Source organism: Eleutherodactylus coqui, chromosome 5, assembly GCF_035609145.1.
Source record: "Eleutherodactylus coqui strain aEleCoq1 chromosome 5, aEleCoq1.hap1, whole genome shotgun sequence".
Lineage (NCBI taxonomy): Eukaryota > Metazoa > Chordata > Amphibia > Anura > Eleutherodactylidae > Eleutherodactylus > Eleutherodactylus coqui.
Window position 1 is genome coordinate 255753149 of NC_089841.1, and position 16527 is coordinate 255769675.

The 16527-nt window shown below is 42.8% G+C and overlaps 1 protein-coding gene across 1 annotated transcript in view; it reads left to right on the forward strand.

Annotated features, from left to right (window-relative positions):
- The window catches only part of LOC136628553 (SURP and G-patch domain-containing protein 2-like), a 31637-nt gene that overhangs the window by 12789 nt on the left and 2321 nt on the right, over positions 1-16527 (forward strand). Inside the window, exons 4-10 of the mRNA XM_066604544.1 lie at positions 1925-2024; positions 3399-3847; positions 4704-4815; positions 5208-5551; positions 8897-8958; positions 15977-16113; positions 16394-16514. Of these exons, the coding sequence (XP_066460641.1) occupies positions 1925-2024; positions 3399-3847; positions 4704-4815; positions 5208-5551; positions 8897-8958; positions 15977-16113; positions 16394-16514 (1325 nt within the window). The remainder of the gene's footprint in view (positions 1-1924; positions 2025-3398; positions 3848-4703; positions 4816-5207; positions 5552-8896; positions 8959-15976; positions 16114-16393; positions 16515-16527) is intronic.

Sequence of the window (16527 nt, forward strand, 5' to 3'; positions counted from 1 at the left end):
GGACTGGCAGGGAGTCAAAGGCGAGTATGGCTCAATTAATTTTTCCTGTCCCCTCCACGTTATTTCAACAACTTAAACCCTATTTCTATCTATCGTTATAATACCATATTTACCCCCTTTTAAGTTTAACCCCCTTCCCGCTCCAGAACGTAAATTTACGTCCTGGAGCGTCGGGGTATGTTTGAAGAGAGGTCACGGGGCGACCTCTCTTCATACAGCACGGGCGTCAGCTGTTTATTACAGCTTACACTCGCAGGCAATAGCTGCTATCGGCTGCTCGCGGCTATTAACTCTTTAAATGCCCCGAACAATGTTCTAGGGTTCTGTACAGCCCCCCCCCCCCCCCCCTGTGGTGAGATCAGGGGAGCCATGCAGGTGTCATGGCAGCCAGGGGCCTTCTGAAAGGCCCCACAGCTGCCTTAGGGGATGGCTTGATAGGCTGCCTCTCAAATTGCATGTTGTCGTCCCCAAGAGGGAATAAAGGAAAAGTTAAAAATAAAAGATCAATAAAGTTTTTTCAATTAAAAAAAAAAAGTTAAAAGTTTAAATCACCCCCCTTTTACCATATCTATAATAAAAAATCCAATGAAATAAAAATACATATTTGGTATCACCGCGTCCGTAAAAGTCCGATCTATTAAAGTAGCGTATTATTTACCCCACACGGTGAACGTCGTCTGAAAAAAAAACAAAAAACTATAAAGAACGCCGGAAATGCACTTTTTCAGTCACCCTGTCTCCCAGAAAAAGCGCAATAAAAAGCAATCAAAAGTCGTATGTATTCCAAATTGCTACTAACAGAAACTAAGGGACATCCCTCAAAAAATGAGCCCTCGCTCCACTACGTCGACGGAAAAATAAAAAAGTTATTGCATGTAGAAAATGATTGAAAAAAATTAAATGTCTGAAAAAAAATGATAGTACAGTGAAAAAAAATTATACAAGTTTGGTATTGTAGTAGTCATACTGACCCATAGAATAAAGTTATGTCACTTTTGTTGCAGTTTGCGCGCCGTTAAAACAAAACGCACTGAATGGCGGAATGTGTTTTATTTTATTTATTTATTTTATTTTTTACTCCACTTGGAATTTTTTACAAGTTTTTCAGTACATTATATGGTACTTTAAATAGCACCATTGAAAACTACAACTTGTCCTGCAAAAAACAAGCCCTCATACAGCGACGTCGATGAATACATAAAGAAGTTACGATTTTTTAAAGCGGGGAGTAAAAAATGAAAATGGGGGGGGGGGGAAGGGGGCTGCATCATTAAGGGGTTAATGATTAGCAAAACTTTTTATATAATTATCTAATATCTCCCCTCTTTATGGTAAATAAAAATGTTTCCCAGCTTTAAATATATTTTGTACTACGTGAGGGTTTTGATCTTATTACATTTCATTTGTGCTCATATAAATGTTTGGCAGATACATACAGGGGGTGGACAAAAATATGGAAACACCGAAGGAAATGCATGGGAATTTCATCATTAGTACTGAGCTGCTGCCAGTGTGCCCACTCCTCTTGGCTGAGAGCTTTTTCCGCCAAGTTTGGGTTTATTTCACCTCTTGCCCTAGTCGAAGTTCTGATTTGTAGGCATTGGCACATACTAAGGTGGTGTTTTGTTTTGTTTTTTCTCAATTTCTGCAACGTGACCAAGAGGAAAATTGAGCAGATTTCCCATCATACGTGCCCCCATGGTTAGACTACACATAAACCTGTACATTGTCCAGGTCTGCAGTCACATGTAGCTCCATTCCATCAGCCCTTGGTTGTAGCTTGACCAGAAGCCGCACCAGGAGTTTCTTTAGAACCACTGAACCCTCAGTGATGACATTTGCGTGTCTGAGTGGAGCGATGATCGATGTCTTGTTGTCAGCTGATGAATTTGAAGTGGTTTTACTTTTACCTCTTTCATTAAAGAAAGGAAAGCGGCTGATCCCAAAGTTGTTGCTACTATCGATCGCCTTCTAGAAAATGCAAAAAAAGGAAACCAAGTTGCAGGACAAAAGTCGGAATTTTGGTAAGAACTTTTTGCACTTTTGTAATGGCATTAATGTCAACAACACTTTCTATACTAACCTATACACTTCTAACCATAGAGACCAAAAAACTGTGTGGACCCCGTGGGAGGCATTTCTTCCTTGACATTTTCACAGACAGAAGTATCAGGATACGTTGCACCTCTAATAGCAGAAACCATTTAACCCATCCCAACTACAACACAACCCCTTACAGAACACCGTGCCGGTGGCGATCAGCTGCTTGCTTTCGGTACCCTTGGTGGACAGCGTTTTTTACCAGCCTAATCCACAGCAAGCTTTTAAGATTTTATTACACCCTTTCAGTTCTCTGAGGAAATTCTGAGTTAATAAGGAAGAATCCCCCCTTCTGTAATTTGTGAATATGGTCACAGCACCATTTAAGATTCCGTCCCATAGTTCTGTTGCTAGTTCTGGTACTTTTGATGGCAAGCATAGTGTAGCATGCAGCAGAGTTCATGGATTTCTCATCAAGTATGTGTTCTGAAATTAATGGTAATCAACGGGTTCAGGGAGATGAGCAGTTACTGTTAGTATCTGGCTCAGCAGTTAGCTGAAGAGTTTAGGGTGGCTTCCCATCTGCGTCGGAACCCCTGGATGGAGGTTCTGTCACAGGTGCGGCTGAAAGTACCAGAAGAAAAAGTATTGCATGCAGTGCTTTTTTTTCTTTTTTCTTTCATCTCAAAATCGGGCAGCGAACCCTATTATAGTCAATTGGGTCCCCTCAGCGCTGGTCGGTTCTGTCTAAAGACAAAGCCGTTCGGCCATTAGGATTCCTCCTTGGTTTTTGCTCCCCCGAAAGGAGCAGCCAAACTGAATCCGCAGTGCAGATGTGAAACCACCCTTGGCAAAGTCCATGATCTCCAACAATTTGCTAATGTGATCTGACATTTTAGAAAGTCTTTTTATTTAAAGGGGCTTTCCAGGGAAATACCACTTAAGACCGCCTGCAGACGGGCGGAAATTCTGCGGCAGGATTCCCCGCAGAATTTCCGCGCCTGGACGCCTGCATAGGATTGCATTACAATACGCAATCCTATGCAGATGGCCGCGGTTTGTCTGCGTGAAATTCCGCGCAGCAAAGAAACCGCGGCATGTTCCAATTCTCGCAGAGCCCCGCACAGAAATGTCACTCACCGGCCGCTGGCTCCGCTCTGCGCATGCGCCGGCAGCCGGCGCATGAAGGAGCCGGAGCTGCGGGAGCGGGTGAGTTCCGCGCTGCTCTCTGCAGGCGCTCGGTTCGGGTCCGGCTGCGAGAATCCTTGCAGCCGGATCTGACCCGGCCGTCTGCAGGCGGCCTAAGACGTTCACCTACCTGCATCCTTCATTAGCAGTTTGTTTTAATTGTTTTGCAGGTTCTTGTTTGATGAGGGTAGCAATGAGTATAAATATTATCGGCAAAAGTTTGAGGAGTTTCAGGAATCCAAAGGTCAGAAGCGCACAAAGACAAGAAGGTGTAAGCGCTCTCCCGAAGAGTTGGCTTCTGAGTCGGTGAGGGCAATGCTGTATGCAAGGAAGGTGCAAAGAATAAAGAGGAGGCTTTACAGAAGCTCGGCCTTCTCAAGAAAAAGAAAGCAGGCCAAACGTAAGAGATGTGAGAAAGAGACATCTTCTGTTGAGGGTGACAAGATGATCAAAGAACAAGAACTTGACTCTATACCAACAGAAGAAACCGCAACAGAAAACTCTGCTTGTGAAGCAGTTGACAAGTCCGTGAAAACTCCAGAGAAAGTCTCTGTGTTGGAAAGTACAGATGCTGAAGAACACCGGCCAGAGAAAGAACCAATAGCGCCTCCACCGGACGGTTTGTAGCCAATTTCTCTATATATTCCCTTTTTGCTTTTGAGAGGTTCCTTTCTTGGTGATCTGTTTAGAGTTTACGTGGCTTGCTGATTAAAAAGTCTTCGACTTGCATCCTTCACCGTAGTGATGGCTTTATTCACCCGGCCTCCGTCAACTTGCTGTTGAATGCAGCTTAAAATTTGGCTAGTTGTATACACGCGGCATATGATGTAGTTTGTGGCATATTTACTTTATTTGGGGTTCGTGTACAGCAGGCAAAGGCAGCTAATTATCTTAGGCCAGATTGACACGAGCCGTGTGCGTATTTGTGAAATGAACGGTACTTTTTTGCATGCACATTGGCGTATTTTGCTGTACTTTTGTCGTGAGCAAGGCAGAAGAGTCTCAGATGCGTTCTTTTCCCTGCGCAATTATGCTATGTTTTACGCATCTCCTAGCGTATTGCATGTGCAGATTTGTGCATCCCAGTTGGGGACTTTTAGTGCAGGAAAATAAAGCATGCTGCGTATTATAATTTTTTTTTTGTTTTTTTTTGTGCGACCGAATTGCACAGATAAAATATGTCCATGTGAATGAACCCATTGAGATCAATAGGTTCTATTCACTCTGTATCACGCACACAAATGTTTGCATGCACAGGTACGCCCATGTGACTCTGGGCTTAGACTTGCTCCTTCCTCCATGTCAAACTTCACCAGTCTTACAATGCTCATAAAGGACTCCAATCTGACTTTTAATTTCTTCAACGTTCCGTAACCAATCACCCGGTAATCACGAGCAGTTAACATGTATTTTGCATCTATCTCAATGACGTTCAGTGATATAACCTTATCTTTTTGGGGTTTGATTTTTCATAGTTGATGAAAAGACAGTGGATACTGCTATCAAGTTGGCTCAGTTTGTAGCTCAGATGGGACCAGAAATAGAGCAATTCAGCATGGAGAACAGTGTAAACAACCCAGAGTTTTGGTAAGGAGGGGACACTTTAAAAACACTTAGTGACCTGTCTAAGGCTGGGCTCACATGACCAAATCGGACACAGTCCAGTGACACTGCGCACATCGTTAACCTGTATTGCGTATGGCCCCGTAGATTCGCAGCTCGATTGGCCTCCATTCACATCAATGGAGGCCGTCCATGCAGATTCTGTAGCAATATAGAGCGTACTGCAATTTTCACTTTCCACTTGCGGAATATGTAATTTATATCTGTGTGATCGCGATCGTGTAATCCGCAATACAAATCCAACTGTGTGAGCCTGGCTTAAATGTTGTGTAATTAGCTGGTTTACCTACGAGCTAGGTGAATGTGGAGTGAAAGTAGAAGTATAAAGCGCTTACTGTCTCTTCCCAACTCTAAAGGTTTTTATGTGAAAAAGACAGTTCTGCATACAAGTTCTATAAAACTATATTGGAAGAGTTCAAGGAAGCTGAAGAGGAGGCAACAACCGATGATGAGGACATCGGGTTAGAGGACTGTGATCTGGAAAACATAAGGACCGGAGATGAACCACAGAATGACTCTGATGGGGAAATGAATGCAGAATGTGAAGCTGCTGAGGCTCCATCCGCAGCGACTACTGTAGTAGCTGCATTTAGTGAAATGCCAACTCCAGCTCGACCGCCTATAGCTCGAAAAAGAGTAGCTAATCTGAAGGTTGGCATGCTTCCAGCCAAAAGGATGTGTCTTGTGGAAGAGCCTAAAAGTAAGCAGAGCTGCTCATCTTCCCTTTTTTTTTTTCTCCCCATCCCAGGATAGATTTGTATGGTACGTCATGAGGTTATAATAGTCATTACATCAGCTGCATGTCTTGGTTCCAAGGTGAAGATTAAATCTAATCGGTTATGTAGAGCTTACATTTTATCCCATTCCATCTGCATATTTCTGCAGAATGTGTATGTGTTTCTGCAAACCCTTTCAGATGTATGGGACTGGTGTAGCAATTTCTGTAGTGTTTGCCAAGTGTAAACCTACTTATTCAGTGTGATATTTGAATCATTCCATTTTGTCTATTACCATGTTTCCCTGAAAATAACCTCCCCCAATAATAAGCCCTTCCCTGATTTTCTGCTTGAAATATAAGCCCTCTCCCAAAAGTAAGCCCTAGCTACACTACATTAAAAAAAAATATATATATATAACCCCCCCCCCTCAGAGGCGCCGTCCCTCTAGCTGCTCTCCAGGCGCACTGGCATTCTTCCTTGTCGTCCTCTACGCTGAAAGAGCATTCTCTTCCTTGTAACATAGGTTGAATACCCCGCCTCCCGCAGCCTAAGCCAATGACACCTGTCGCTAAATAAGCCAATCACAGCCATTCAATCATTTCATTTACTGATTGGCTCATCAAGCGCAGGCTGTGATTCGCTCAGGCTGAGCCATTCACAGCATTCTGTTGCTGGAGGCTGGGTATTCAACCCACATTACCAGGAAGAGATTGCTCTTTCAGTGCGGAGGACGACAAAGAAGAATGCCGCAGCGCCTGCAGAGCAGCCAGAGGAGTGGGGATGCCGCCTGCGAGGTAAGTATTAAGACAACCCCCGAAAATGACACACTGCCTCTTTTGGGGCAAAAATTAACAAAACGGTGTCTTATTTTCGCAGAAACATGGTATATTTGTTTCACTGCAAGCTAAAAAAAATATTAGTGCCAAATTTTTAAAATGAGAAAATCTTGCATGCTAGAGGCGTGAACCCAAGAATATGGCACTATCTTTGTATCTTGCATGTATTATACACCATTAATGGGCCATTTACACGAATATTGCCTTACATTCGTTCACAGGTTTTTAAACTTTTCAGTCAGCTTAAAAGCCATGGCTGGATGATAGCAGACTTGCTCAGCGTTACACAAACGGAGAAGCCCGCGATCCAGCGGTGAAGTCTTTAAGTGTAAATGCTTTGCACAAGAGCCAATGACCTTAGCGGTGACGTCAGCGCTCGTGCATTTATTTACCCGACTGTCAGTTTGTGTAAAAAGACCATTTAATCAAACCAGCTGCCTACTCTTCTGTAGGCCCCCCTCATGCCAACAAAACAACTTCTGAGTTGTTGAGGCTTGGATTCCAGAAGACCTCCCAAGGTGTGTCTGGCCCTAAGACAACAGATTAACCTGTCGTGTACGTAGATGAGGAACAGTAACTTTGATCATTATGATTTGTATTCCATATATTTTAGCAGTTTTCTCCTCTGCAGGCTCCTTCTATAGATCCGTTTTCCTGAGCTAGTGGGTGGAGACTAGCTGCTATTATGTTTCCCATAAACTATACACGGGTGATTTTGATAATCTTTTTATCTATGAAAAAGAGAAGTAACAGCAGCATGGCTCAACATTGTGCTCAGGTGCTCAACATTGTAACTGAGACAGTAAAGCGTTTACTGTTAGCTGCTGCAGCATCTGTGTGTGTCTGCTTCTCATTTCACTTCTACCTCTCCATAGACTTCTATAGGCAGCATGTAATCTGACCTGTCAGTAAGCTATTAGTCTGGCTTGTTTACTAAGATGTATTTTAGCAGATTTTCAGAGCAAGCAGTCTAGGGGTAAGAACAGAAAATTTCTCTTATCAGATATATTAGTTTTGTACTTGCTTATAGAATTGATTTCTGCAATTTTTCTTGAAAAGTTCTGTAGCTATGTTGGAGATCTGGAGAATTCTGTGGCCAAGTTAGCACCCTGATCTTTGGCATGGTCTACAAACCACTCCTGAACAAGTTTTGCAGTGTGAAACGGTGCCTTGTACTGCTGAAAAAGGCCACCTCCATTAGGGAATACCGCTGCCATGAAGGGGGTGTACTTGGTCAATATTTAGGTAGGTGGTATGTGTCAAAGTAACATCCACATGAATGTCGGGACACAACGTTTCCCAGCCGAACATTGCCCAGAGCATCACCCTGGCTTGCCTCCTTCCCATAGTGCATCCTGGTGAAATGTATCCCTAGGTAAGCGAAGCCATCCACATGATGTAAAAGCCTGATTCCTCAGACTAGGCCACCTTCATCTGCTCCATCACCTAGTTCTTTAGTTTCATGCTGAATGTAGGCACTTTCAGCAGTGGCCAGTAGTTTGCACGGCACTCAGAACATACAGTGCATCACGTAGACCGGTCAGACACCTTTCTATTGTGGCTCTAGCACTAACCTTTCCATTGATTGGTGGTACAGTAGCTCTTCAGTGGATTTGACCAGACTGGCTAGCCTCTGCTCCCCATGTGCCTTGGGTGCTTATGACGCTGTTGCAAGTTCCCCAGTTGTCCCTCCTCGGACCACCAAGAGAACACCCTGAGGACCTGTCATTTTAGACACTGTAATGCAGTGGTATACCAGTCACATTTTAGTCCTTGTCAGATTTGCTGATTTAGTTTTTTTTTTTTGTATTTTTCCAGCATTCAACACATCGTTGAGGACGAACTACTCACTTGTTACCTAATCTTTCCCACCCCATGATAGCTACTATTGGCAGTAGATCAATCTTCACTTCAACTTTCATTGTTTTAATGCCATGCCTGATTGATGTTTTTCTCTAGTATGTCTAACAGATAGTTTTTAGGCCAGATCACAAGGAAGAATGGTAATATAAGCTTCTAGTATTTAATTTTTAAAAAATGTTGAGAATGGGGACCTTCAGTTTCTGCTGTTGTTCACTCTGAATCTACTGATGTAATCCATACACAGAGAGATCACATGACATCTTCAGCCTATAGAAGTCCAAGAAGAGGGAGATGGAGCTGTAGGAGGGAGGCAGAGGCGCACATAGATATGACTGCAGCATCTAGCAAGTGTTTTATAATCAGTCCAGTGCTGGATTCACAACTGCAGTGCTCAGTACTGCTGTATAATGTCCTCCATGCTGATTCTGCTTCTGAGAGTGTGCTACAAAGAATTCAGGATCTCCTCTTCTATGTGTTGTGTGTGTGTGTGAGAAATAAAAGCTACTCTCCACCCACCAGCTCAAGGAAAACTAAAAATTTGATTTTGATCCTAAAGAAGAGGAAAAATACTAACCATTTATAATGTTTCTGCTTCATTTTCCTCTTTTTTTCTTTTTCTTTTTCAAGTTCATGACCCAGTAAGAATTGCATATGAACGTCCGCTGGGACGTGGATACAACAGAAGAAAGGTAAGCATTTACAAAGGAAAATCTATCTTGTGATGCTTAACCCCTTCACTCTCTACTATGTACATATACATCATGGAGATTCGGGGTTTGCATGGAGGAAGATAGGAGTTGAATCGAGCTCTATACAATGTGGGTGCTGCCTGTTTCTTATAGCCGATACTTGCCTGCAACAGCTCTGATCAGCACCGCTGCTGACCACAGCTGTTAACCCTTTAAATGCTGCAGTTGATTTTCACAGCAGTATCTTAATGCACTGATTGATGTTTGGGGGTCCCGAATGGCCCCCACGATTAGATTTAGCAGTAGGAGGGCCTTCTGCAAGCCTCAAGAGCTGTCATGGCAGATTGCCTATCGAGTAATCGAGTAGATTGACTGTCATATTGCAGTATGATGTAATACTATGGTATTACTTCATACTGCAGGGAGCCATCAAACTATTACAAGTTCATATTCCCTGTGGGGCTAAAAAAAATCATTTTAAAGTTTTATTAATATTTAATATCAAAAACAATAAAGGGTAAGAAGATTAAAAAAAAACCACTTGTACCATTCCGTCCATCCTGACAGTTCACATGGAGGTTGCCCTCTTGAGCTCACTGGGACAAGAAGAGGAAAGTTCAAAAGGCCCCCTTCCACCACCATTCTCCAATGTTTTTCCTGTCCCAACGGACACACAGGAGAGCTCCTCACATGGAGCACTGGGTAAAGGTCGCTTACCGATGAAGACCCCGGTTCAGAGTCTGAGCGATGGCGGTTGCTGAATCGTCGGCCCATCTGCAGATACTTTTGCATCCCTGTGTATAGGCCTCACATTCTGTGAGTGATGCAGTGGCCGATGCAGGGGCACTGGATCATGGTGTGGCGCCGCGTTACACACAATGACGTCAGAAGCGTGCTCCGGGGGCGTCGGCTCTGCCAAAATCAAAAAACAAAGACTGTGGCTCCACTACCCCAGAGAGCCTCTCCTGTGGGATTACGGCTGTTTACCTCGAAAATGCTATGGGGAAGGTGGCAGGTTTGAATCCCTACGAGCTTTTACTGCGGGATTACACCTCAGAGACACCTCCTAATGCTATGGACAGCATGGAGGCTGCAGGGAAAATCTGCAAACAGTGAGTAGTCCACTTGGGAAAAAAAAGCTCATTGCCCATATTGGCATAATGGAATTCTCCTGTTCATGCACGATGAAACTCGAAAGCCAAGACCTGGAAAAGGCTAATCCAATCAGGGCGGAGCAGGAATCCTTAATGGGTAATCTCCGCCAGATGGTCAGAGAAAAGCTTCAGGCATTAAAAGCAGAACCAGTCTCTCAACCCAAGCCTGGTGCCTCTAGACCAGCAAAAAGGACCCGTGTTCATGGTTGTATGTCCTCTACATCTGAATTGTTGGAGAAGATTATCTGAGACAGAGCTTTCCAAATTAACAGCCCTGATGTGGATTGTTGCGCTGTACCTTAGCTGGTTAAAAGCGCCTATTTAGTGACAGGAGATCCTGAGTTCAGCTCTCTGCACTTCCTTGTTCTCTATACAAAAAAAGGGAAAATAATATATCTGTGTATGTATAAAAAAAATAAGCTTGACTAGTAGAACTGATACTAGAGTCACAGGTTCAAGGCTGAGCAAGGCAAAACTTCTGTCTGCCTTTTAAAAAAAAAAGAAGATTGGGGCATGGAATTCAGAATACATTGGGAGCTATTATCCCAGTTCCTTTAGTGAAAGTGTTTTTTGGTTTGTTATTAACCTAACAGTTCCTTTTGAAGCATACTTAATTTAAAGTTCTTTAATCAGTACATTTCTGAGTTAAGTGTAAAATGGAGAATATTAGGTTTACGATTTGCCCTGGTTAATCAGCGCAGCATCATTAGCATGTTGACCGCAAAGATGCATACTATCCTATTCCTATCCACCCGGCATATCAAAAATATATTAGATTTGCAGTTAAAATGGGTTTATAAAATCATCTATTTCCAGTTTGTTTGTCTGCCCCTGGTAATTTCTCTGCTTCCAGAGTGTAAGAATTGATCTGAGTGGCCCTATCTGGGGTATGGGAATTAACATCATTCCTTATCTAGACTATCTACTAATTGTTTCAGTCAGCTGAAATTTTGTGGTCTCACCTGGGACAGACAGTTAAACTGCTATCGGAGTTAGGTTGGCTGATTAAAATTTAAGATGGAGGATCCAGCCTAAACGCAGACACTTAGGTTTTCTCGGGTTACTCCTCTATTCCTCAATGTTACTCCTTTTACCTCAAATAAAAAGGGAGGATATCATCGTTTCCATTAGGAGATTTAGATAGAGACACACTGTCTCTATAAGGGACACCATGAGGGTATTTGGTCATAGGACCACTTGTCTGCAGATGGTTCCTTAGGCAGTTCCACTCTAGGCCCCTCCAGCAGGAAATCCTGTTGACAGATGTGGAGATGGAAGGCAATAGTCTTTAGACAAAATCTTAAATTGTCCACCCAAATGGGGAAAAGACCCCTAGAAATGGTGGATGTCACCTTGTAACCTTAAAGGGGTCCAATGGTTCCTCTCCTGATTCGTTTCAATAATCACCAATGCTAGTGGGTCTGGTTGGGAAGCACTAGTGTCAGATGGGGAACTGCAGGGTTCCTGGTCAGCTTATGTTTGCTCTAAATCATCGAACTATAGAGAACTCAGAGCAGTTTGGAAAATGTTGATTTAAGCTTTTTATTTGTGGGAAGCGCGTAAAAAATTTGTTTGATACCAGTGTCTTTTATTCGTCATCAGGGCGGCACCAGACACCCCCATCTTCAGCGTTTATCTAAAATAATATTCTCCTGGGCAGAGAAGTAGCTAAAGTCCTTATCGGCTATTCACCTGAAAGGCTCCCAAAACATTGTTGCAGACTTTTCTAGTTGGCAAAGATCAGATCTAGGGAAATGCTACTGATGTTTCAGTACTGTTACCCTCAGAGACCTCTTTGCGTGACAGATAAATTTGAAATGCCAATATATATATATATTTTTTTTCTCCTTAAGTCCAGCAGACCATCCCCTAGCATTTGACGCTCTCTCACAGAATTGGGACATGGATCTGTCCCATTCTCCCCCCCCCCCTTTCCCTTAATTTCTTGGGCTCTGCAAAAAATCCAGAACTGCTGGACCAAGATTATATTCATTGCCCCAGCGTGGCCAAAAGGCACTGGTTCCTGGTATTCTCTTGTCTAGGCGATATAGACTCTGATTCCGCCAGGGGCGTACCTAAAGGGTCAGGCGCCCGGGTGCAAATGTTCAGCTTGGGCTGAACCCTGGCCTACACCCTTCCCCCTCCCTGTACCTATACCTAGATCATGTTGCATACAGCTGCCAAACGAATTTCCATACGTGATCTGCCCCTTGGTGTAATCTTTCCAAACATGAAGCATTTCCTGCACTACATGATAATTTGTTTGTAGCCCCGCAGGCCACACTCACACACACCGCTTTTTACCGCTATTAGAGCGGGTTTCCCGAGTGCTGTACTAACTGCGGTACAACGCTCCTTATTTTTAATGGGGTTACTCAAACCTGCGCTTGAACACAGTGTTTCTAATGCTGCGATTTTCGAGAGCTGTCTGTTCTATTTTTGCATTTTCGTGTTTTTTTACGCACCACCTCACCCATCACAATGATGGGGTGCATTAAAAAGCGCTGTCAAACGCTGTGCCATGCGTTCAAGAACCAGGCTCAAAAATCCGGTTAAAAAAAGCCATGATTTCAAGTTGCGTTTTCTGAAAACACGTGAGAGTGACCTTAGGGTGGTTCATGTTTTTGTACTTTAGAAGCACAATTAAGAAAAACACATAAAACACCTGCATGCAGTATTTAAAGACCACGTATGTTGTTAAGAAGCTGCAGACGCTATTAAAAACTGCAGGAGTTTTTGATGCATTTTTTAATTATGTGTAAAGAATGTGCAATTATATACAGTAAATCCAGGGAGATGTATAACTTATACCAGTCGCAGATAGATATGGGATAGGTCAAATGCACAAGGGGGGGAAATTCTGTGGCAGGATTTCCCGCAGAATTTCTGCCTGTGCCCGCTGCCGTAGGGTTGCATTAGATAAGGCTCAAACCCTTTTGTTAGAAAACCAGTTCCCACCTAGGATCTTAATTTGGTGTTAGACAGTCTCTGTGAACCTGCCTTTTGAGCCCATACATTCAGTATCTCTTAAAAACCTATTAATCAAAGTAGCCTTTTTGGTAGCTAAAACAACCGCTAGACGGATTGGTGAGGTATGGGTATTATCCTGTGGAGAACCCTACTTAAAGGTGCTTGACGATAGGATAGTCATGAGACTAGATCCATCTTTTTTTCCTAAAGTGGTGTCAACGTTTCACATGGAACAGGAAATAATTCTGCCTTCTGTCAGGATTTTTAAAATGACACTTGCACAGCCTAGATGTCAGATGTGCAGTCCTAACATATCTTGGAAACCTTAAGAAAATCTGATAACTGATTCCTTCTTTTTTAGGGCAGAATAATGGAAAACCAGTGTTTCAAAAATACAATAGCTAGATGGATTAAAATATCAATTCAGGGGTTGGGTGGGGGGTGAGTGGGGTAATAAGAGCCCGCTCTACAAGGGCTCTCACCTCCTCATGGGCTGAATGTGGTGAGGCCTCTACAGAGCAGATTTGTAAAGCCACAATGTGGTCTAGCATCCAAGCGATAATGCTTTAGTAAATATGTGGATCTCCATTCTGGTAGGGGGCAGGCCTTTTAGGCGCAAGGTCCTCCAAGCTGTGATCCGCCCCTAATGTTATCGTGATCTGGTATTGCCTCTGTGTGTTGTCAGGATAGACTGAATAGTAAAACTTGAATTAATCTTTCCCCTAATTCCTTTTCCATGAGTCCATCATGACAGCACATACTTCCCCACCCTTGTAAATCGCTGTATATTGTGCATGTAACATAAAAGTACATTGTTTTTTCAACAATAAAAGACTGGGCCACATATCCTTTGGGCTAATTTGAAGCCACTGGAGAACGGTGGTGGGAGGTGATTTTTGAATTCTCCTCTTCCTGTTTCAGTGAGATCAAGAGGGCAACCTCCATGTGTGCTGTTATGATGGACTCATGGGAAAGGAATTAACATTAAGATTAATTCTAGTTTTTCTATATGTATAATAGTTACAATAACCCCAAAATATATTTGCTATCGCTGCGTCCATAAAAGTCTGATCCATCAAAACAACACGTTATTTACACCCCACGGTGAACGTCAGGGGAAGATGGGGAGTGTGAATGCCTGAAATGCAGTTTTTTGGTCCAGTGCATCTCCATGAAAAAATGTAATAAAAAGTGATCAACATCGTATGTACTTCAAAAGGGTTACAATAGAAACTACAGGACGTCCTGCAAAAAATGAGCCTTCGCACAACTATATTGACAGAAAAATAAAGTTATGCCTGGGTAAAAACATTGGTTGCGTGGGGGACTGAAAATGGTGGAGGGAAAAAACGTCAGCACCCGTAAGGGATTAAAACTGAGACATGTACGAGGGGGTGCTAATAGGTCCTTGGCTTTGACCACAAAAAATATACATTAAAAAATGAAATTTCAGTTCTACATAGTTCCTTTTGGATATTGATACATTTCCGACTGTGGTGCTGTAACTTCTTCAACCCATCCAGATAGGATTCCTTTGGTTGAGTAGCAAACTGGACCTCAGCCTCTGCAGTTGCATCAGAAATGGAGGCAAATTTGGTTCCATAGATGTTTCTGCAAAATAAAAAGATGATTTGTCTCAGGATGCCAGAGCAGTCGAATAAGGATGATCTAGTACCTCAAAGCGCAGGTCAGCCAGTTTGCTCTGGGTGATGGCAGCTGTGTGTGATGAGGCATTGTTGTGAAAGAATGACACTTTTGGGTCAAGTTTTGTAACTTTTAGACTTCAATGCCTCCTTCAGCTTATCTTTAGGTGGTTTTTCATACATAACTGATAGTAGATCCCTTTGGAAGGTAGTCCACAAGCAGTATTCCATCTTTCTCCCAGAAGACAGATACAATCATCTTGGATGACAACTTGTGCATTCTGAACTTCTGTGGCTATGGGGAGCCACTTTGTCTCTGTTCTATTTCTTTCACTGCTCTTTCGACTCGGGATCATACATAAAAATCCATGTTTCATGGAACATCCCCAGTCAAACCAGGAAAACCTAAACATCCTAGAAAAAGCACTGCAGAATTTCCCGTGAGGCTTGCACTCGAGCTCGCTTTTGATCCACTGACTGACATTTCAAGACCCACTTGGCAAACACCTTCCTTATGTCCAAATGAGTGTGAATTATGGTCCCAACTCTTAATCTGAAATTGTTCCCAGCTTTGGCTTTTGGCAGAAACTTGCTGGTCTTCAAGAATCGTGTCATGGATGGCATCTATGGCTTCTGGAACGGTCACCACTGGAGGTCTCCCGGAACGGTCATCATGTGTTGGGTGTCGAAGTGACAGGTTTAAAAAATGTATAACTCAATTTCTCATGAAGGGAACTTGTCACCTAATGTTTGCACCATGTTACCGTGAATTTCTTTGACAGACATCCCTTTCAAAAAACGTGAACTTCGTCACTGCTCTGCTCTCCTTTGCAATAAAATCTGCTGCGGACTTCGCCATGTTGTCTTCAAATGTATATTACATAACACTGGCGCATGAGATCATGCCAAAAGTTGTTCAAAAAGTATTGCAAAGATTTATCACTTGAAAACTCACTTTCACTAATTTGCAAACAAATGAAGATTGCAAAGCCAAGCACTTATCAGCTCCCCTTGTAGTTACAGCAGAAGACCTTTTTGTAGGGAGCCCCTGATTAAAGGTGGCCTCTACCTGGCCATATACGTACCTATTTGCGACAAGCATGAAGACCCACCAACTGAGTTGATGGCTTTTTCTTCCGAACAGCCTATGGGTTAACTAGTTGGCTGGTGGCAGCTGTAACAAACTGCTCCGTGGCCTCGTGTGAAATCTATGTATTTTAACCATTCTCTTCCTTTTCTTTCCTCATTAAGAAACCCGTGGATTTAGAATTTGCATATAAGAAGCTTACCCAACAGAATGTGGGTTTTCAGATATTGAATAAGATGGGCTGGAAAGAAGGTGAAGGACTTGGCTCCGATGGATCAGGCATCAAAAATCCCATAAATGTGTATGTTGCACAACAGGTTTACCTTAGATGTTTGTTTGTTTTAGCAGGAATTTAGTGTACACTTTAAAAGATGACTTCAACCAAGAGTATTGGCATTCATTGACGTCTCCAGGCATTATTTGGCTTCTAATTCCTCTTTAGTGCTGTGCATGAGCTTTGACTGGTATTTCAGTAAAGCTTATTCAATCTACAGTTGTCTAAAGACTGTAATTCATAAATTGTCCAAGTTGAAGAGCCAATCATTGGCTGTTCTCAAGTTTTATTTTTTTTGCCACTTTAGGGGCACGGTCTCTGGTGGAGAGGGCTTGGGTGCTGAAGAAAAGAAGGCTGGCAAATCTACGAACTTTGATGTTTTTCGTCAAAGAATGATTGAAATGTACAAGCAGAAAATTACTAAATGAGTGAGTAGGCTCG